General features: G+C 42.1%; 1 protein-coding gene across 4 annotated transcripts; it reads left to right on the forward strand.

Moving 5' to 3' along the window:
- Window positions 1-1,213: 1,213 nt before the first annotated feature.
- LOC135112100 (sodium- and chloride-dependent GABA transporter 1-like) lies at window positions 1,214-21,640 on the forward strand. Of its 4 annotated transcripts, XM_064026066.1 has the most exons (13): window positions 2,549-2,894; window positions 7,818-7,949; window positions 10,607-10,805; window positions 12,709-12,843; window positions 13,335-13,469; window positions 14,082-14,136; window positions 14,681-14,871; window positions 15,393-15,570; window positions 16,640-16,862; window positions 17,077-17,305; window positions 18,091-18,203; window positions 18,614-18,757; window positions 19,055-21,640. In XM_064026066.1, the coding sequence occupies exons 3-13, from the start codon at window positions 10,652-10,654 to the stop codon at window positions 19,190-19,192; spliced, it is 1,695 nt and encodes a 564-aa protein (XP_063882136.1). In that variant the 5' UTR covers window positions 2,549-2,894; window positions 7,818-7,949; window positions 10,607-10,651; the 3' UTR covers window positions 19,193-21,640. The 4 variants fall into 4 exon arrangements, with proteins under 4 accessions (XP_063882135.1, XP_063882138.1, XP_063882136.1 ...); XM_064026065.1 differs by lacking the exons at window positions 2,549-2,894; window positions 7,818-7,949 and adding an exon at window positions 1,214-1,356; XM_064026064.1 differs by lacking the exon at window positions 7,818-7,949 and having other exon boundaries at window positions 2,553-2,894.
- Window positions 21,641-21,720: the final 80 nt, after the last annotated feature.

Raw genomic sequence — 21,720 nt, forward strand, 5'->3', positions numbered from 1 at the left:
GTAGTGAAAGCAAAGCGTTTCTGAATGTGGGTCCGAAGGTTGAGGCCGTCTTCCGTGTCACCTTGCACTCGCCGTCTCGCTGCAGGAAGACGTTCGTGGTGCCTCTCGATTCCTGGAGTTATGGGCCACGTCAGAAGCTGGATGGGCGCAGTAAATGCCTGTGTTATGGTCTCTGGACGAGTTACCGAGTGCCTGCATATTGAAATTTTGCTATTAAATGAAAATCCCTCAAAGCGCAGATCGAAGACAAGGAATGATTATATCACTGCGTGGTGGTCGAGGATGGTGCCTTTGGGTCCAATGGGTTCATTGAGGATTTGCGCAACAATCCTCATATGAATGGCTGTTCGAACAACGTTTATACATTTATACTGGGGCATGTGGTGGGGGGATAAAGGGGGTGACTTATTCCAGTGAATGCCCAAGACTTACTTGCCTTGACTCGGGCTTCCAGGAGGGCGGTGGGGGGGAGAATTAGTTGACGTAACTATACCTGTTAATTAAAGTGAGTGAGGCTGGTGTGAGGAGGTGCTCGTTGTTACCTGACTATTTCTCCTGTTGATAATGTAGAAGGCTTGTTAATTTGTCACACACACCCAGTTATCAGCGACACAGGCACTAATCTGATAATTGCCAGTACAAGGTTCGGCAGCGCCACAGACCAGGGAATCCCCGTAAAGGACAACGCCTAAACGCTAAATTCAAAATGGTCAGACCATAAATACATATTTCTCTCAGTGAGGGCGCCATATGACCCCGCTGCTGAATTGACCAAAAATTACTCAATCAGTTCCCTCGCCTGATGTTAGAAAGCCAAAATAAAGACTGAATTCCTTCCGTAACACAAACATTAAGATGACGTAATGAAAGTCCCACAACGATGAGTGTGTAACTGGTTTTGTTCCCGCTCGGTGTGTGTGTGTGTGTGTGTGTGTGTTCGCTCACTAGAACTCCCGTATATCATCGGAAAATCACAGGGCTTGTGTTGATGTTGTTGATTATTATTTCCACGACACGTGATGCTTGACATAAGTGCGATAATTCACATCATCACTCCATGAGAAGTCACGCAAATCAGTCACCTTCACCACCATCCTGTCCCCACTCAGCGCTACGCAACGACCCTACTTATGTGTGTGTGTGTGTGTGTGTGTGTGTGTGTGTGTGTGTGTATGTATGTGTGTGTAGCTGACCAGTGTCTTCACACATCTTCCTTCCTTGTGCTGTGATCGCGATGTCCCAGTGTGGTGTTGCGTTGAGAGAAGCGAGCACGTGCTGACTCCTGCATGTTAGACGCCTTGCCACTCTCGTCCCCGTTGTTGTTTTGCGAGTAACGCAACACCTGGAGTATCTAGGGTGAGTAACTATTGCAGGTTTAACCATCTGCTTTATTTAATAATGTGCGTTCAAGAAACTACAAACATTAGCGACCTTGAAGCAGTGATGACTACGGAAGTAATGTGGGTTGTGCTCCTCTTCCACCTCACCCTCCCTGTGCCACTTTGCCTCACCTTGCATTGTACTCATCATTCTCCACGGCGCGGGCCAGCGGAGGGGAAGAAAGTTGTGGGTGAAAGTGCAAGTGAAGGAGGGGTAAGCCTCGCTACTGACAACAACCACTAAATATCAAGTCATCAGCAGGATCCGACTCGCAATCTTATCTCACTGTTAATCCCTCTCAGGGTTTGTCATACCTAGCCGTACCGAGCATACTGATTCCGGGAGTGTTATGGTTGGCATGACAGATGGACGCGTGACCCTGACCACAGGGACACGTGTACTTAGCGGATCAGTGACCTTGTGTGCTGGAATGTGAAGTGGCGGTACATGAATGCAAGGTCATGATTAAGTTCAAGATTTATTTTTTGTCTCTGTCACTTCATTTCTTTCTCTCGCACCGTCACATGTATGAAGACGAGACGTCGGGAGGAGCAGGAGCACAAGAGCGTGGCAAGAAGTGATGGCCACCATCTGTCTCACCAAGGCCAGTTGTTTGAAGTACCGTAGAGTTGGCAGCCTTTGACCACATAGTGCCGCGTTAAGTTCACCCCCGCCACAGGTGAAGACGCGTACTGGAATTAAAGGTCACGTGGATTGACACCTTTTTGTATGTACTGATTATTAAGAGAAAAAAAAAATTACTGACATCGAAAACCAAGGGAGAAAAAATGTGCAGGCCGCATACAGTACAACTTCTTGAGCGGCAACAAGGAACAGATCCTGCCCAATTGGGCTGTTTCTTGAAAGTTAGCGAAGAAAATTATAATCTTATGCTTACTTTTTTTTTTTATATTAAATTTGTGTTTTGCTTTCATAATTTTCGCAAGCACTTGGAGCTTTTCTTGCCTTGATTGACATGTGTAAGGCAATGAAGGGACAGACGTGGCCGGCACCATTCCCCCTGCTATCACCTTCACTCCATCGGCACTATGTTAAATGTGCGATGGAGTTGAAATCTCTTTCAGACCTTACTTGATCAACCACCTTCAATTATTTTGTAGTCGTGGTTCGTGAGATAAAATTCCCTTGTCCTCTGTGCCTGTATCTCTTCTGACACTGTGAAAATCAAATGAAGCTCATGTTTCTGCTCAGCAACACTGTGGACTGCTTGGAGCAATTGTAAGACAACAGATGGCGTGTTTTTGGCGTTCAAAGGAGAGAGTTAGCGGGACTGCACCACAACACCTGGCAACTCTGGCGAGTGTTGAGTTGCGAGAGGCCTTACGTACGTACGCACTGTAGATGCGGCCAGGGTGGTGGATGGTGGTGGTGTTGCTGGTTGCTTGCTTCACCGTTCCTCACTTGTTGCACCAAACTAGACTCGCATTTGACCTGCGTTTCCATGGCACCGTGTGACGCCCCTTGGGATCGAGGAGCAAACACCCTTCGTGAAAGTAAGTGGAATCCTTTGGCTTTGTGCAGATTTATTGTTGCGGAATTGTTTGGATGTGGTGGCATGGAAGTTTGTTTGTGGATGCCCTCGTGTGGAGAATACAGAGGATGCACGTCATGTGGGGGTGTTTTAAGGAAGCTTCTCTTTGTTATTGTTTCTGTAGCATTATATAATAACATAAGAACATAAAAAATAAGAGAAGCTGCAAGAAGCCGTCAGGCCTACACGTGGCAGTCTCTGTGTGAAATATACCTACCTATTTCCACCTATCATCCCCATCCATAAATCTCTCTAATCTTCTCTTAAAGCTCCCTAATGACTCAGCACTAATAACTTGATTACTGATTCCGTTCCATTCATTTACCACTCTATTTCAGAACCAGTTCCTTCCTATCTCTTTTTTAAACCTAATTTTTTCAAGCTTGAACCCGTTATTTCTTGTTCTATCCTGGTTACTGATCCTAAGAATTTTGCTTACGTCCCCCTTGTTATAACCCTTATACCACTTAAAGATTTCTATCAGATCCCCTCTTAACCTACGTCTCTCTAAAGAATGTAAATTTAACAGCTTCAGTCTCACTTCGTAAGGAATACTCTCATCTCCTGTATCCTTTTAGTCATTCTCCTTTGCACTGATTCTAATAGATATTTATCCTTCTTGTAATATGGCGACCAGAACTGCACAGTCTAGTCTAGATGAGGTCTGACCAGCACAAAATATAACTTAAAATTGTCGCCTGTCGTGCAGCCACGCTTTGGTGAAAATATGGCTGATGATATAGGGAGATGTGTGTGTGTGTGTGTGTGTGTGTGTGTGTGTGTGTGTGTGTGTGTGTGTGTGTGTGTGTGTGTGTGTGTGTGTGTGTGTGTGTGTGTGTGTGTGTGTGTGTGTGTAATTCACTATCTTAAGAATCGCGCGCGCGCGCGTGTGTGTGTGTGTGTGTGTGTGTGTGTGTGTGTGTGTGTGTGTGTGTGTCGGATGCTGCCAATGAAGAACTTTAGATCCAAATCTGAATTTCTTGCTCTTTATATATCGGCCCGGAATCATGCCAGATCTGTCCTCCAATTAGCCTAAAACTCCTTCATTAATAGAAAATGTCAAAATTCTTCAACATTTAACTCCCCTCGTGGCTTTTAGCAACTAGCCAAAAACATCTACAATAACTTTGCTTCTTCACCTTTCCCTTCTTCATTTCAACCTGATGGCACCACTGCCATCTCATCTATTTCTAAAGCTGAACTCCTCGCTCAAACCTCTGCTAAAAACTCTACCTTGGATGATTCAGGACTTGTTCCTCCCTCTCCTCCACCCTCTAACTACTTCTCGCTATATATTAAGATCCTTTGCAGTGATGTTTTCCATGCTTTCGCTGGCCTAAATCCCCGGAAGGCTCATGGACTTGATGAGGTCCCTCCTATTGTTCTCCGAAACTGTGCCTCCGTGCTTGCACATTGCCTAGTCAAACTCTTTTAACTTTATCTATCAACATTTACCTTTCCTTCTTGCTGAAAGTTTGCCTAAATTTTGCCTGTTTCTAAAAAGGGTGACCGTTTTGATCCCTCACACTACCGTCCTATTCTTTTAATTTCCTGCCTATCCAAAAGTTTTCCTTTTTTTTTTCTTTTAATCTATCCTCAACAGATAAAAACATCTATCACTTCACAACCTCCTATCTGATAGCCAGTATGGGTTCCGTCAAGGCCGCTCTACTGGTGATCTTCTGGCTTTCCTTACTGAGTCTTGGTCATCCTCTTTTAGATATTCTGGTGAAATTTTTGCTGTTGCCTTAGATATATCAAAAAGCTTTTGATAAAGTCTGGCACAAAGCTTTGATTTCCATACTACCATCCTAGGGCTTCTATCCTTCTCTCTGTAACTTCATCTCATGTTTCCTTTCTGACCGTTCTATTACTGGTGTGGTAGACGGTCACTGTTCTTCTCCTAAATTTATTAACAGTGGTGTTCCGCAAGATTCTGTCCTGTCACCCACTCTCTTCCTATTATTCCTCAATGATCTAAACCAAAGTTCTTGCCCTATCCACCCCTACGCTGATGATACCAACCTGCACTTTTCCACATCTTTTCATAGACGTCCAACCCTTCAGGAAGTAAACTGTTCACGCAAGGAAACCACAGAACGCCTGACTTCGAGTCTTTCTAAAATTTCTGATTGTGGCAGAGCAAACTCAGTATTGTTCAATACCTCAAAAACTCAATTCCTTCATCTGTCAACTCGACACAATCTTCCATACAACTATCCCCTCTTTTTCAATGACAATCAACTGTCCCCCTCTTCTACACTGAACATCCTCGGTCTGTCCTTTACTTATTATCTAAACTGGAAACTTTACATTTTATCTCTAGCTAAAACAGCTTCTATGAAGTTAGGTGTTCTTAGTCGTCTCCGCCAGTTTTCTCATCCCCCCCTCCCACTCCCCCAGCTGCTAACTCCGCACACGGGCCTTATCCGTCCATGTATGGAATATACTTCACATGTATGGGGGGGCTCCACTTACTCGTATACCGCTTTTCTAGACAGTGAAATCTAAAGCTTTTCGTCTCATCAACTTCCTTCCTCTAACTGTCTTCAGCCTCTTTCTCATCGCCGCAATGTTGCATCTCTTGCTCTTTTACCGCTATTTTCATGCCAACTCTTCTGATCTTGCTAACTGCATGCCTCTCCTCCTGTGGCCTCGCTGCACAATTTTTTTTTTTTCTCACCTCTATTCTGTCCACCTTTTTAATGCAAGAGTTAACCAGTATTCTCAATCTTTCATCCCTTTCTCTGGTAAACTCTAGAACTCCCTGCCTGATTCTGTATTTCCACCTTCCTATGACTTGAACTCTTTCAAGAGGGAGGTTTCATGACACTTATCCTGAAATTTTTTACTACGGCTTTCGACTCTGTTCGGGGGCCGACACCTCAGTGGGTTTTTTTTTTTTTTTTATTGCAGTTTTGTTGCCCTTGGCCGGTGCCCCTCCTATATAAACTAAATAAATAAATAAATAAATAAACAAATTAAAGATTCCGTAAAACATCGCATCACATAATTTCCTCCTCCTCCTCCTCCTCATCCTCCTCCTCCTCCTCCTCCTCCTCCTCCTCCTCCTCCTCTTGGAGCCTCTTCCCTTGCATGAAGTAAGTTGTGTCACCATAAAAGGCCTAAACACGATATTTTTAAAAGCCATCGTAGTCGTTTTGCAATATTCACAGGCGGTGGAGTGTTCGCGATAAGGGTGGTGGTGGTGGTGGTGGTGATGGTGTTGGTGGCGGTAGTGGTGGTGGTGGTAGTAGTGGTGATGGTGGTGGTGGTGGTTTCAAGAATACAAGGTATACGACGAATCCGGTGGAGAATTTATTTCCTTGTTACGTTTTACGCCTCTATACTTAACCAGTGCACACACACACACACACACACACACACACACACACACACACACACACACACACACACACACACACACACACACAGCGTACTGAATAAGTAATGTAAAAAAAAAAAAGTTCACGACTCTTGGAAGGTAAAAAGGGAAAGTGACCGAGCCAACATTGGAGTGAGAGGAGAATTGTCGCCCGTCACACGTGCCACGTTATTTTCTTCTGTTTACGCTCTTAATTTTAGCTGTTTTACTTGATCATTCACTTTTATTTTACTGGTTAATTCACCTGTAATATGCCTGTTAATTTACCTACATTTGTTTTATTAATTCACCCGTATTTTTTTTCTGTTAATGTATCTGTATTTTACTAGATAATTTACCTTTTTTAGTTAACCTCTACTTTAATATTACGTATTACAACACCGAGATGGCGGATATTCAGGAAGAAGTGGAAGAGAATTCTGAGTTGAACGAGAGCTTGTGATGATGAGCGTGTGTGTGTGTGTGTGTGTGTGTGTGTGTGTGTGTTTAGCAGAAAGGAAAAGAAAACTATGAAGGTGAATTGAGAGTTCAAAGTGAATGCAATAATACTGTGAAAGGATCATCCATGGATTAAGAAAGCATCCGATGGAGGTGTCAAGGAGGGTTGAAGGGATCCATCTGGCGTGATGTGGACGAGATTTAAGGCTAGTAATGAGAATGAGCCAAGGAGTGATGGGCCCAGGCTTCATCAAATTAGATTCAGAAAGATGATAAGAAGAAATCGGCTTTTAAACTACACGACAGATGACTGGGACGCTCTGTAGTCAGTTCGATAGTGCAGACAGTTGGAAACTTCAAGAAAAGATTATACAAATTTGTTAGCAGAAACGATCGGCAGACATGAATACACGTGTTAAACAGGAAATGCCACGCATAGGTTTGCTGGCTTCTTGCAGCTTCCCTTCCGTTCTTACTTATGCAGATATATCACAGACATATGCGGCATTTAGTTATATCGATAAGAAATGTGAAAAAAAAAATCATTATACGAAAAAAACACTACAACAATTAAGTACAGTTTCGTTTCAATCTCAAAATTAAAGCATACCACTACATATAACTGTGTAGGAAAACTGTACGAACCAGAACAGAAGAATGATAATTATACACTTGTAGCTTCGCTGTGGTCCTGGGAATCGAAACTCACGAACACAACGAAACAAATGAGACGATTGAGACCCGGCCGGCATCGAAACACTGGGGGGAGGGGAGGGGAGTCGCTACACTAACGCCATCTGTCTCTGCTGGATTACTACCCCCATTCAATTCTCCGCGACCCGTTTTTTTTGTGGTGCTTCAGATCTATCAATCATTTCGGTTCTCTTCTTCCTTCTCTTTCCCTTCGGCCTGTTTCCCAAAAATTAATTCCCCTTCTCCTCCTCCTCCTCCTCCTCCTCCTCCTCCTCCTATACCCTTTTCTACCTTCTTTCCTCCATCCCTCTTCCACATTTCCTGTCGATTTCAAACGAAGCTAAAAAGTTAAGGAAGTCTTTTTTTCAGGTCGTAACAAGTTTGTCACATCATCTTGAAGTCACTCCGCGATTCCACATCAATGGCAGTGACATTGCCAAAGCGGGAGAACGTAATTTAATCTTCCTTTACGTGCATACCCATTACTCTTCACCCAGGAACGTAAGTAATTGTCAGGAAGGAATACCTATTTGCGCCTTGTTTTTGCTACAGGGTATTATAGGAAGATTTCAAATACCAACATATATTTTGGTCTTGCCTAGGCTGTTTGGTATCAGCTCAACGCACTACACTATACTGATAATTGCATTTGAATAAGTAAGATATATAAATAGGCAGAAAAGGATTAATCTGCTAATTCTGGTGGGTAGTGAGGGAATATGAACGTGTTGTTGATGTGATGCTGTGTCGAGCGCTGAGTACTGTAGGTGGAGGCGAGTGTAAACGGTGTTCTTACTCGTACCTCTGTGCTGAGTCTTCTCCGATTGTTTATTTCCTTGGCATCCTCGTCCCTGCCATTCTCTGTCGCTTCGTCGCAATTCCATCTCCTCATCTCATTCTCTACCGCCCGCTGGATCTTCTGTCCTCAACAGGCGCATTGCACACTTCACCAACAGTGATCTTATCTTAACCATTTCACTGCTGAACAAATTTCCTTATGATCACCTAGAACTTTTTGGACACATTTTCGTACTACAGTTTCTTAAATAGTTCCATAACCAAGGGATCTAATTAAGCATTCACTCTCTCTCTTTTTCTTTCCGTGCATTCCTACGAGGACATTTTTACAGTACATATCTCTCAGTGTTACCAGTCGATGACCACTGCAGAGAAAGAGTTAGGAATCGTGATTGTAATGAAATTCTTTCCTCAGTTCTGTCCAATAAGTATAGTTTATCTGAGGGGAAATATTTACGATGTAGCAAAAACTTTAACCTTCAACTTGAGATGGAGTGGGTAATCATAATAATGAACATTCCGGCTTGTCTCAGCATGTTAGGTCATGAGGAAAACCCGTCTCTGTTTGTTCCTCCGTCTTTTTGTCTGTTCTCTCTCTCTCTCTCTCTCTCTCTCTCTCTCTCTCTCTCTCTCTCTCTCTCTCTCTCTCTCTCTCTCTCTCTCTCTCTAAGGATCACGAATTTGCGCCAATATTCTCCTATTCATCCCATTTCCGCGAACCACTTAGCGCTGTACGCTGCTTGGCCTCGGCTGGAAATAATGACGGCACCACCACAGCCTCGCCGCCACAATAGCAGGAACAGCCAACCGCTCTTAGAAGGTTGTGCCTTACGGGGATTATTACGCAGAACTTCAAGGTCGTTGCGGTGGTGGTGACAGTGGTGATGGTAACAGAAGTAGGAAGATTTTATTCGTGTTTTTTTTTTTTTTTATGGTAACTACTAGAAGTTGTTTGGGCTTTCAAGGGTGTTTTCATGACAGTGATGCTTCATCTCGGACGCTGCATCATCTGTGGGAAAAATAAATAAATAAATAAATAAATAAATAAAACAAGATAATCTGACGATTCTCCTCCTTGCTTCGAAAATAGCCCATGAAAGTTTAAAATGTTCTTATTAATGTCAGCGTCCCGGGGAACCCCTTCCAGTACCGCCACGGAGTCCCGAGAAAATCCCGCCGGCCATCACCATCTTTGTCTCACTCACCTGCCGCTCACCATGCATCCCACGAACACCACGCACCAAAACAACACACACACACACACACACACACACACACACACACACACACACACACACACACACACACACACACACACACACACACACACACACACATGTACTAAAACATTACACTCTCTCTCTCTCTCTCTCTCTCTCTCTCTCTCTCTCTCTCTCTCTCTCTCTCTCTCTCTCTCTCTCTCCTTAGCTCTCACTTTATTTATTTTTTTTAATAGCAGCAGAAGCAGTTATAATGCTAGTAATTATGGTGATAGCAACAGCAGCAGCGGTAGCAACAGAAGTAGGACCAGTAGTAGTAGTAGTAGTAGTAGTAGTAGTAGTAGTTGTTGTTGTAGTAGTAGTACCACTACCACCACCATCAACAACAATAACATTAGCAGCAACCAACACTCTTGACAAGCGAAAGCTGCCACAATACTAAGAAGATATCAAAAGAAAATATATAAAGTGTTTGACGCGCTAGGAAAATAAAAACCTGTAGCACGAGGTATCAAGGCGCCTTGCTGCCTTTGGCAAAGAAAGTTTTCCTAGTAACGCGTGGCCGAAGCGGGAAACCCTCCATGTAGCGAGTTGGAACCTGTATGAACAACGAACGGGATGCATTCCTAAATAGTTGCCTGCGTGTCCATGGAGAGGAGAAAGGCTGCTTACCTCTCATGAATACTGACGAAGAGGGGAGATTATTTTTTGTTTTGGATGACGCAGCATTCCTGACCAAGCTGAAGCCCACGTGAGAGGAGAGGAATGACGAGGAATTGTGTGGGTGAGGACGAGTAGCATAAATGAATTGAAAATATCTTCGTTGTGAATTAACGTAACTGTTTAATCTGCTTTTGAAAACTGACTTAAAATGTCGACGACACTGGAAGACAGACATCTCCAGACGTTGACGACCACGACTGAAAGGAAGTGTTTGAGTTTGTTTGACGAGAATTTTTCCCAGGTATTATAAACTGCTCAAGACTTTTGTTATGTGTGATAATATGTAAACTAATCCTCAGCATTGAGCTTACCAGATCACACATTCATAGCATATGTCACCACATTACACACATCATCTATGCAACACCTCCGATTTTACATTGCTTATACCATTTTTTTTTTCGTCTCTCTTCAAAGAAAAAGACATCGGAGAGCAACCAGGAAGCTGTGAAATTCGCAGTAATGTATGCATGGCTAGTTGACTGGCTGTGCAGGCCGCTTCCGGAGAGAGGTGTTTACAAGAACAGCAAGGAAGCTTTCCTGGCGCTGGTCGGGTTCTCCGTCGGGCTCGGCAACTTCTGGCGGTTTCCGACCTCGTCTTTCGAGTATGAAGGAGGTGAGCACTTTGTTGCGTGGTGGTAAATGTGAGATCTTTCTGCTGATGATCTCGTCCTCCTCCTCCTCTTCCTCCTCCTCCTTCCTGCCATGCAGTTATCCTGGTTAGAATAAGTTCCAACACAGCCTGACAGAGGCCCCAAGGTTTGTTGCTGTTTGGTTATTCTATATAATCCTCCTCCTCTCTTTTCCATCCAGTTCTGCCCCTCGCAGCTCATCAACATTAATACACTACTATTTCAGGAGAAACTTCTTTACAGACCATCCTGTCTCCAGATATCTGTTCTTTCTATGTGTTAATAATATTATGTAATCTTCCTCCTCCTCCTCCTCCTCCTCCTCCTCCTCCTCCTCCTCCTCCTCCCGCCAACCCACCCTCTTATTGTCATACAACGCCGTCGCTTTATTTTTTTAGAAGCAGTTATCGGTATTCCCCTCACTGAGAAGCCAAGGGTGCTCGGGTCCAGCAAGAGAGAGAGAGAGAGAGAGAGAGAGAGAGAGAGAGAGAGAGAGAGAGATTATTCCGTCAGTATTTCGTCAGATTATGTATTGAAACTACACAGGTAAGTTTGATTTGGGTCAATTATCAGCTATTCCACTCCATGACATTTCCTCTCCGGTGTGTCCGAGAGCAATAAGAACACATCTGCACGTGGCGAGATGACAAATGATATTCGTTTACACCAGTGGTCTGTCTGGATGGCAACTTGTGGCAATATTTCGCCTTAAGAGTACAAGACCCTGGCGGCGTAATGACGTGTCGGCGGCAAGCTGGAAAACCCGCGGAACTACTTCCTCCTCCCTCTCTCCACATATGGCCTTGATGGGACGAGAGGAGGGGGTGAGTGGATGTGATGACGTACAGCTTGGGCGCACACACACGCACACACACACACACACACACACACACACACACACACACACACACACACACACACACACACACACACACACACACACACACACACACACACACACACACACGCTGCTATCCAGACTGGCGTAAACGAATATCATTTGTCATCTCGCCACGTGCAGATGTGTTCTTATTGCTCTCGGACACACCGGAGAGGAAATGCCATGGAGTGGAATAGCTGATAATTGACACAGACACACACACACACACACACACACACACACACACACACACACACACACACACACACACACACACACACACACACACACACACACACACACACACACAGACACACACACACACACACACACACACACACACACACACACAGACACACACACACACACACACACACACACACACACACACACACACACACACACACACACACACACACACACACACACACACACACACACACACATTGTCCTCCTCGTGTCAAGAGTTCAAAGTGTCCCTTTTTTTTCCCAGCAGCGGTTTCCTGTTTTTGTTTTGCTGCTCCTCATTCTGTTTTTCGCTCTTCCTCTGCCTCTCAGCTCCCGTCACCGCCAGACAGACGTTCCCTCGCCCTGGCAGGCTTGTTGGCGCAGCATGTCAGTGAGGCTCGGAATGTCTTTTTATCTGCCCACCTCGCCTCCCTCACTCCTTGCTGCGAAAATATGCTATTTTCTTTAAATCGTATTTAGTTTTTCAATCATCATGTGGCTCTAATTGCCGTGTATTCTCCGTTCAGTGCATGACGTATCCCGCTGTGTCCACTGTTGTTTTGAAGCGTTAATCCTCAAAGGTGAACCTTTAGCCATACTAAACCTGTCCTCAGCCACGTTCATGATTGCAAAACGTAGTAGTGATAAACAATTAAAAAGGCCACACGGAAGGATCTTAACCTGCATCATGACTTTCATCCATGATCCTGATTGCGTAATGAGCAAATACAATACATGGTCTTGCAGAAACACCTTAACCTTATCACGTTTTCTTTCAGCCACGTTCCTGATAGCGTACATCGTGTGCCTGTTAAGTATTGGGCTGCCTCTGGTCATTATGGAGATCTCTTTGGGCCAATACCTTGGGCTTGGACCAGCACACCTGTTTTCACGCATGTGCCCGGTCTTCTCGGGTGAGTCATGCCAAGTAACAAGATTTTAGAAATTCAAAGCTTGATACTTATGATTTGTAATTGAAGTTTTTTTACTGTTTTATTTATTAATTTATTCATTTTCTACATTGATGTAGATATTGACATGCCTAGATGACTTTTCTCTTTGGACCTCTTTGAAATTTGTATCTATAATTTTGTCAATAAGTTTCTACTGCTGTGTGTGTGTGTGTGTGTGTGTGTGTGTGTGTGTGTGTGTGTGTGTGTGTGTGTGTGTGTGTGTGTGTGTGTGTGTGTGTGTGTGTGTGTGCGTGCGTGCGCGCGTCAGCTACTCATACTCACATGGTTTCTTACAGCAGGTTCTGTAGTATATAGTAAAGCAAATAGAAAACATACATTTCAAAATCGGATAAAGAACAATCTTGTGTATCTCTCAAAGACTTTGCATATTTCCCTTACTAGTAGATATTAGATTTATTATTATTATTATTTTTCTTACCCGTGTGTTCCAGGAGTGGGTTGGGCCATGGTGCTGCAGCTTCTCATGATCACCGTGTATTACAACATCATTCTCAGCTGGACTCTTTTCTACCTTGGAGGAAGCTTTTTGTCGCCCTTGCCTTGGTCCCACTACCGACATGAGCACGGTAAGAAAACACGGGTGCAACTGCTGAAAGCCAAACTAGAGAGAAAGGTAGGGGGTGGCCGTGGACGGAAAACATGCAGTTAACAAGTTCAAAAGAGCAGTAACTATGGAAGTAATAGTAGAAGATAGTAAGAGATGAAACATTACAACAGTGAGTGAGAGAATCAAGACATCCTGTTAGAGATGAATCAACGAAACGAAAAGCTTTTGACTCCACTCTGTTCAGAAGTGTTGTGTGCATTGAACCTCTGCCCTACGTGACAGCAGCGCTCCTCAAATACGCTGATATAGGAAAAGTATTGGTGGAGGCAACGAAGATCAGCTAACTTTATGGATGCTGTTTTAACAAGAGAATAAATGTAAAATATCCAGTTAAGATTTATAGTGAACGACTGACTATGAGAGCTCATTGTAGATGAGGGGTATAGATGAGTGTCACCAAATAAGAGGGATGGTTGTGTGGAAGGTTGTGTCGAGTGGTTACATGAAGGAATTGAATTCATGAGACACTAAACAACAAGATTTTTCCCTGCCCCAATCTGAAGTAATAGAGAGGTTATAAGTTAGGCATTCTGTGGCTTCTCCGTGTAACACTAACATCTCTGCTTTACAGACTCCGGGGCAGATTCACTGAAAAAGTCGTATGAAAGTGCCGGCCTTTATTTTAAGTGAGTATAGCATGCTGACACCTGGAAATGATAGAAAGAAGCATTAATCATGTCATTCTGATTAGTGAAACACCTTTATTATCTTGTTCTCCTTGTCGTGCCTGTCTTTGGTGCATCATGAAATTTTATATTATGAAGGTGGGGATAAATTACCACGAGAGGTGCATCGCCTCGAACTGAACCGTCAGGCTTGTAGGAGCACGGGAATCCGGCGCTTTACTACTCAGACCTAGGTGACCGCCCGGGTCGAGTATGTTTTGGCCGACCCTGACTGTGCTGGCCCATATTTTGAAATTCTTAGGGCTCTCATTGAAAAAATGATAATGATGTTGATAAATAAAAAAAAAATTCTAAAAACCACAGGTTTTCTTGGTTGCTTTCCATTGATGACGGAAATTTTTTATTAAAACTATCAGAAGAAACAAGTAAACACCTTTGAAAACTCCAATAGCTTTCATTAATGAGTTAAAAGTGGTGGAGGTAAGACGTCAAAACGTTTTAATTATATAGGATCACCTGTGTTTCATCTTTGCTTCTCTTACAGTCAAAGTCTTGGCGGCTTACCTGTAGAAAGTGAGAACCCGTACGAACTACACCCTAGGATGGTGCTGTGCCTGGCCGTGGCGTGGGTGCTCGTGGTTGTGTGTCTAGTGAAGGGAGTTAGACATACTGGCAATGTCTTCTACGTAACGGTCTTATACCCCTACGTGGTGCTGCTGTGTCTCTTCGGATTGAGTGAGTATATCCCCACAACCTTCGATTTCATCTTTACTGCCCACGTTGCTTGCTTCAGATTAGTCAGCTGATCACAAACAGCATCGTAAGGGACTACAGAACACATTTGTTTGTTCTACCCTTGTGTTTCCTTGCTTATTACATTATCCTAACATTTGATCACAAGATACACTAATATGTACCAATCTTATACCAAAGTATCAGAGAGAGAGAGAGAGAGAGTGAGTTTTGGTAACTTTAGGAAAAGTGACAAATGCGCTACAACACACACACACACACACACACACACACACACACACACACACACACACACACACACACACACACACACACACACACACACACACACACACACACACACACTAAAATCTTCACTTTCCCTTTTAGAGATGTAAAAAAAAAAAAAAAAATAGATGAATATACTCGTAAATGAGGAAACAGAGCCGCATGAATGTAGCCCAGGCCCTGTTTACAACAAGATAAACACAGACACACCAGTAATATCCGCTTCCTTTCCTCAGACTACAAATATATCAATCTAGAGAAACTGATCGCGAACCTGACTACTGTGAATTTCGAGAAGCTTAAGAGCCTGAAGATCTACAGCGAGGCCGCCTCACAAACCATCTACTCCCTCGGTGTTGGCCATGGAATTGTTATGGTCGCCTCTCACAACCAGATTCAGCAAAATGTCATCAGGTATTTAATAATAGCAATACACGTTCAGAATTTCAAGTTAATGGACGAGTTGCAATGACTCTCTAAGAATTTAACGTCTTCCCTCACTCCTTCGCGTGATGTGCTGCTGCCCTAGGGGAATCACTGAACGCATTGGAAGAGAGCGTGGCAAATTTATGTAGTCATTCTAGTTTTGTTCGTGATTTTACATGTGTGTAATAGTTAGCTGAAGAAAGGATTGCTGTTACATTACTATTATAGCGGTTAGTCCTTCATTTTCTAGTGACAGTGAAATGACGGCAGATGTTATATATTATTTTTTTATTTATTTATTTATTTTATTTTATTTTATTTTATTATCTTATTTATTTATTTATTTTTATTTTATTTTATTTTATTTTATTTTATTATTATTATCTTTTTTATTTTTTTTTCAAGTAAATCTCAGTACTTTAGTTTCAGTAAGTTAGTGTTTATGGATGCAGTGAAAGAAGTGGGGACTGAGGAAGACGCAGAAGACCCAGCGCGCTGGAGAAGGCTGATCCACTGTGGCAATCCCTAACGGGAGCAGCCGTGAGAACTGTTGACACTACATAGTAAGCCTGCAGCAGTCGCAGTACCAGTTGTGTGGTAGGCACAATAAAAGCCTGGTTTGGCATAAGACGGCAGGTTAGACACAACTATATGGAGGCAAGGTAGACAGGATGAATGAGATAGATAGTATTGCTGCGGTAGCATGGAGGAGACTAGGTGACCTTTGCCCTGCAGTGTAATTATAGATATGCCAGGGTCGGACACTTAGGTTGGGGGGCTCCTCAACGTAGAAATCATATCACAACCACTAACTTATCCTAACTATAGATTGTTGATGAAGTGTGTTTATCTTTGTGTAAGCTTTTAATATCACCTGACAAAATATCACTTGTGAGGGCTTACCTACTTAAACATTTACTTGTATACAACTTAAGTGATGCAAAATTGCCAGTTATTGGAGACAATGAAGGTCTCACAGAAGAACACACTACAGAAATCTGAAGCACCACGTACTTAACGGGAATAACATAACATTGTCCATATTATTTCCCTCCAGGGACTCCATTCTGCTGTGCCTGATGGACGTGGTCACATCTTTTTTCTGCATGCAAGTTGTATTCAGCGTCTGGTTGTCCGTCAAGTCCGAGATCGAAGAAGACATCAAAGACATCTCCGGTTTGGTCTTCAAGGTGTTCTCAGCCTTGCTCGCTTACGAAAACACTTCCTTGTGGGCCTTCCTCTTCTTCTCCGTGATCTTTGCCCTTGGATTCGATAGTCAGGTGAGTGGCATGAGGTGTTGCGCCACAGGAGTTGTGTTTGTCCCCTTGGAGATCAGGCTTCTCTGCTCAGTGTCATAACCCTTCTGAAACTTGCTGGTGTTCCCTTGAAGATTAAAGAGCATCTCATACATAATCTAATACAAAAAAATTGAGACAGAGTACTGCAGCAATAAGAAGCTTTAGTGCTTGGTGAAGAGCGTTCATATCTTTACAGTTACTTATGGTGGCGGGAGTGACCACGTCTATTTTCGACCAATACCCCCAGCTGCGTCCCTACCACCCTTTCGTCATCGCCTTCACCTGCTTCGCCTTATTCCTCCTCGGGCTCACCATGTGTACAAAGACTGGCATCATCATTTTCAATATGATGAACACCTACACATTGAGACACTCAATGTTCTTCCTGACGCTGCTGGAGGTCGTGATTGCTAGTTATTTATATGGTAAGTAAACACACACACACACACACACACACACACACACACACACACACACAGTTGTATTATTGTTTTCCAGATGGAACATTAAGTAAATTTTACTTTATTCTATTTTGTTTTATGAACTTTTTTTTCATATACAGTTTATTTAATGGGCAGACTCATCGACTGAAAATGGACATGTTACATATTAACTTACATATTAACATGCGTATTACAGTACACATTAACTTTAAGTAACTATTTTATATTGAGATACTGAGCCTGCCAGATGGCGCCGATCAACTGGAAGACCACGCTGGGGATGATGAGGCCGCCCCGTGTACTTTTCAGTAGTTTGTTTCTCGTTAGTGTGTGTGTGTGTGTGTGTGTGTGTGTGTGTGTGTGTGTGTGTGTGTGTGTGTGTGTGTGTGTGTGTGTGTGTGTGTGTGTGTGTGTGTGTGTGTGTGTTCGAGAGTCATATTATGGTAAATTCTGGAACTCTATTTTTTTTCTGCATATATATATATATATATATATATATATATATATATATATATATATATATATATATATATATATATATATATATATATATATATATATATATATATATATATATATATATATATATATATATGTCCTTTGCTACCTGCCTTAATCATGTAATATTAGTTTCGTGTACTATCTCTCTCTCTTTCTCTCTCTCTCTCTCTCTCTCTCTCTCTCTCTCTCTCTCTCTCTCTCTCTCTCTCTCTCTCTCTCTCTCTCTCTCTCTCTCTCTCTCTCTCTCTCTCTCTCTCTCTCCGTAGGATATCGGAATATATTCAAGTTAATGAAAAAAGAACTCAAGTTGTGGCTTCCGCTGCCTATTCGTTGGTACCTCACCGCCACCTGGACTGTCATCACACCTCTCTATTTGGCAGTAAGTCACTCACTCCCTGCCACCCTCTCCTCTTGTTGGACCTTACTCTGAAACACCTCCGCCACAGTTCCACTACTTTCAGAAGGCTCTAGTTGAACCTAAACAGGATTTTTAAGGCTGTTTTCACAGTTCTAGTGACAGTAACAATATTTCTACATTATCATTAGAAGAAACAATCTTGAGAAACAGGTTAATCATATATGGGGCCTATGAAAATAGTCTTTGTAAGAGAGCAAAGTGTTTCCGACTATTTCCCGTTGATGATGCAGACTCCTTATCAAATCATCACAACAGAATAATGAAAACACTCTAGAGCGCCAATGAAGACGAAGCATTTGAGTATGCGGCACCTTGCTTAAATATTTCATCATCCATTATTGTCCTTAATGTTGTTGTTGTTACCACCGCAGGTCACGTTTGGTTACTTTCTGTACTCCGAAGACTGGAGTGGACCCAAGGATGTGTATTTCATCATCGGTCAAGTCATCGCCTTCGGCCCGATGGTCCTAGTGCCTCTCTTTGCCCTACACGCCGCCTGCACCAAGGAGAAAAACGTGTGTTGCTGCTTGTTCTTCATTTACCTAGTAGTAGTAGTAGTAGTAGTAGTAGTAGTAGTAGAAGTAGTAGATGTTGCTGTTAGAATTGTTGTTGTTGCAGCTTTATTAGTAATTACACGAGTTATTGTGATGATTCTATTTCGAGAAGACTTACTCGTGTATAATGTTGTACCCAGACACCAAGGAAACTTAGTGACCTTAGCTTCCTTGGACTACACACAGCCCTTCCACATGCCCGTGGTGAACCAAGCAAGACCGCTAACCAGCCCCTCTCTCTTTCTCTTCCCCCACCAGAGTGTTAGTGACCTACTGAGGGCCAGGAATGATTTCCACACCTCCAGGTATCGGGAGGATGACTTCGTGTGCAGGAGAATGAACGCGATTCCTATGCACAATTTCGCTTTCTCATTGGACTCCGAGAACTATATCTAGAAGAAAGAGGTGAGCTGAAGAGGTGTGAGGTGATGCATTAAGTAAGGAGCGTGTAGTGGTGTGTTTTTATGATGTGGATGTTTGTGTATGTGGTGAGCTTTGATTATTCTTGCCATACGCATTTTTCTTAGAGAGGAATGCACATCTAATAGATCTGATAAAGTTCTTGTTTCTGTGCAGGTCGTATAAATGTTGTTATTATTGTTGTGGTTAGAAGTAATCAGAATTGTAGCATTTGTAGTTATGCTTTGTATAAATTTGTATTTTCCGTGAAGTCCTGTATGGATAATGTAAATAATGATGTTATTAGTATTCGTAGTAGTAGTAGTAGTAGTAGTAGTAGTAGTAGTAGTATCGGTATCAGCAATAAAAAGAGGAGGAGCAGCAGCAGCAACATTAGTGATGATGCTCATATAAATTTGTATTGTGTCGTATTTTGTACCGATTATATAAAATGTTTCATCATAGTCGTCGTCACCATCATCAGCATTATCATGGGCATTATCATCATCATCATCATCATTAGTAGTAGTAGTTGTAGTAGTAGTAACAGAAGCAGCAGTGGCAGTACCTGCACTAGAAGTAACGTTCTATTACACTCATCAACAACAAAACATGCATGATCATTATAACGTCTTAAAGATAAAAGTATAATATTTGTGAAAAGCAGAATAGTTTTATAGTCGTAAAACTAGACTTTCACCCTTGACCTAACCCCTGACCCGCGCACACAGCCAGCGGTACTCAGTGCACGAAGCAACGAAGCAGCCGGTGAGCGTGATGGGGAAGCGTCAGTCAGTCAGTCAGTAACCAGCAGGGACAGGATTCTCCAACATTTAGGCGTTTTATCTTGACAGCTTTTAAACTTTCGACTATTACAGATTCTCAAGTTTCATGAAATTTGGTTTAAGTTAAGAGTATTGAAAAATTAAGTATTGAAAGACAAATAGGACCACTTAGTATTAAAAGCAAATAGAGAGACTGAATAGTTCAAACCTCTTGGTACCTACAGTTTTATTTCCTACTCATTAAAATGATGCAGGGTGACGCTCAGCGTGTTGTAAATTACTTTTATTACCAGTCAGAGTTAACAGGGTGTAGCGAAAGTTATTAAGAGTTTTCAAGGATGATTTCATGATTACAAGAATAGTTTAACTAGGATTCTACATCAATATATTTTTTTTAAATACATAAATAAAAAAAAAATGTTTAACCGTGTGTGTGGCTTTTGAAAATTATCCTTAAGAGAGAACAAAGCATTTCAAAATACAAGCCATGGATAGATAGAGACAGATAGACGGCGGCGATAGCAGTCAGTGTAGTTGACAGATCTGAGAGAAACACCTCTCCACTCTCAGCCATTAAAACATATTCGATTCCGTCCAGAAATGAAGTCAAGGAGTAGCTGGCGTCAGGACCCGAGACTTACCTTCGTTTTCTGTCCTCCATGTAGCGTACAAACTATCCTTTACTGTGATTCTGCGTACTTTTCACCACTCAGCACAGCACTGAGGGCTGGAAATGCTGCTACGTGGATGAATGGAAGAAATGCGCGTGTATTATGTCGCTGATAGAAAAAATGTTAACAGCGGGAGGGTGTTGAAAACGCCTTTGCTTTGGTTCATCATTTCTTCTTGATATATATATATATATATATATATATATATATATATATATATATATATATATATATATATATATATATATATATATATATATATATATATATATATATATATATATATATATATATATATAATACTCTCTCTCTCTCTCTCTCTCTCTCTCTCTCTCTCTCTCTCTCTCTCTCTCTCTCTCTCTCTCTCTCTCTCTCTCATACACGTATGGCTTTTGTTTTCGTATTTATTTTATGACCCCCAGTTCTAGGTCTTCTCGACGCCCTTAACACACGGCAGAGCACTCGTCCCTGTACTGCCGTGTTCTCCATCATGTGTGACCTCATTAAACTTTGTGGCATCACTACTTGAGGCAGCTGTACAGAAAAAGCATGACATAATTTATCGATACTTTAATGTATATTTTAGTACCCGTATTCCTGTAGTAGTAGTCGTATTAGTAGCGTTTGCAGTATCAATTGTATTGTTAGTAGTATTAGTAATAGCAGCAGCAGCAGCAGCAGCATGAATACTAGTCATCAGGAATTTCATCATATTTATACGTATATCCTTTCCAACGTGTCCTGTTTTTTTATAAGGTTGTTAAATGTACTAGTGTGTTATTGTACAAGAGTGACAGAGAGAACCGCTCAGAGTACTGTCATTTGTGTATACTTTATTACTGTTATTACTATCATTATTTATTATTATTATTATTATTATTATTATTATTATTATTATTATTATTATTATTATTATTATTGTTGTTGTTGTTGTTGTTGTTGTTGTTGTTGTTCATGATGTTATTTTGGAACAAAAGATCAAAACATGACCAATCATTTTCATTTAAACATCCAATGATAGTAATGATAATGATGATAGTGATTATAATTGTTATTATTATTATTATTA

The sequence above is a fragment of the Scylla paramamosain genome, chromosome 23 (genome assembly GCF_035594125.1).
Source record: "Scylla paramamosain isolate STU-SP2022 chromosome 23, ASM3559412v1, whole genome shotgun sequence".
NCBI classification, from domain to species: Eukaryota; Metazoa; Arthropoda; class Malacostraca; order Decapoda; family Portunidae; genus Scylla; species Scylla paramamosain.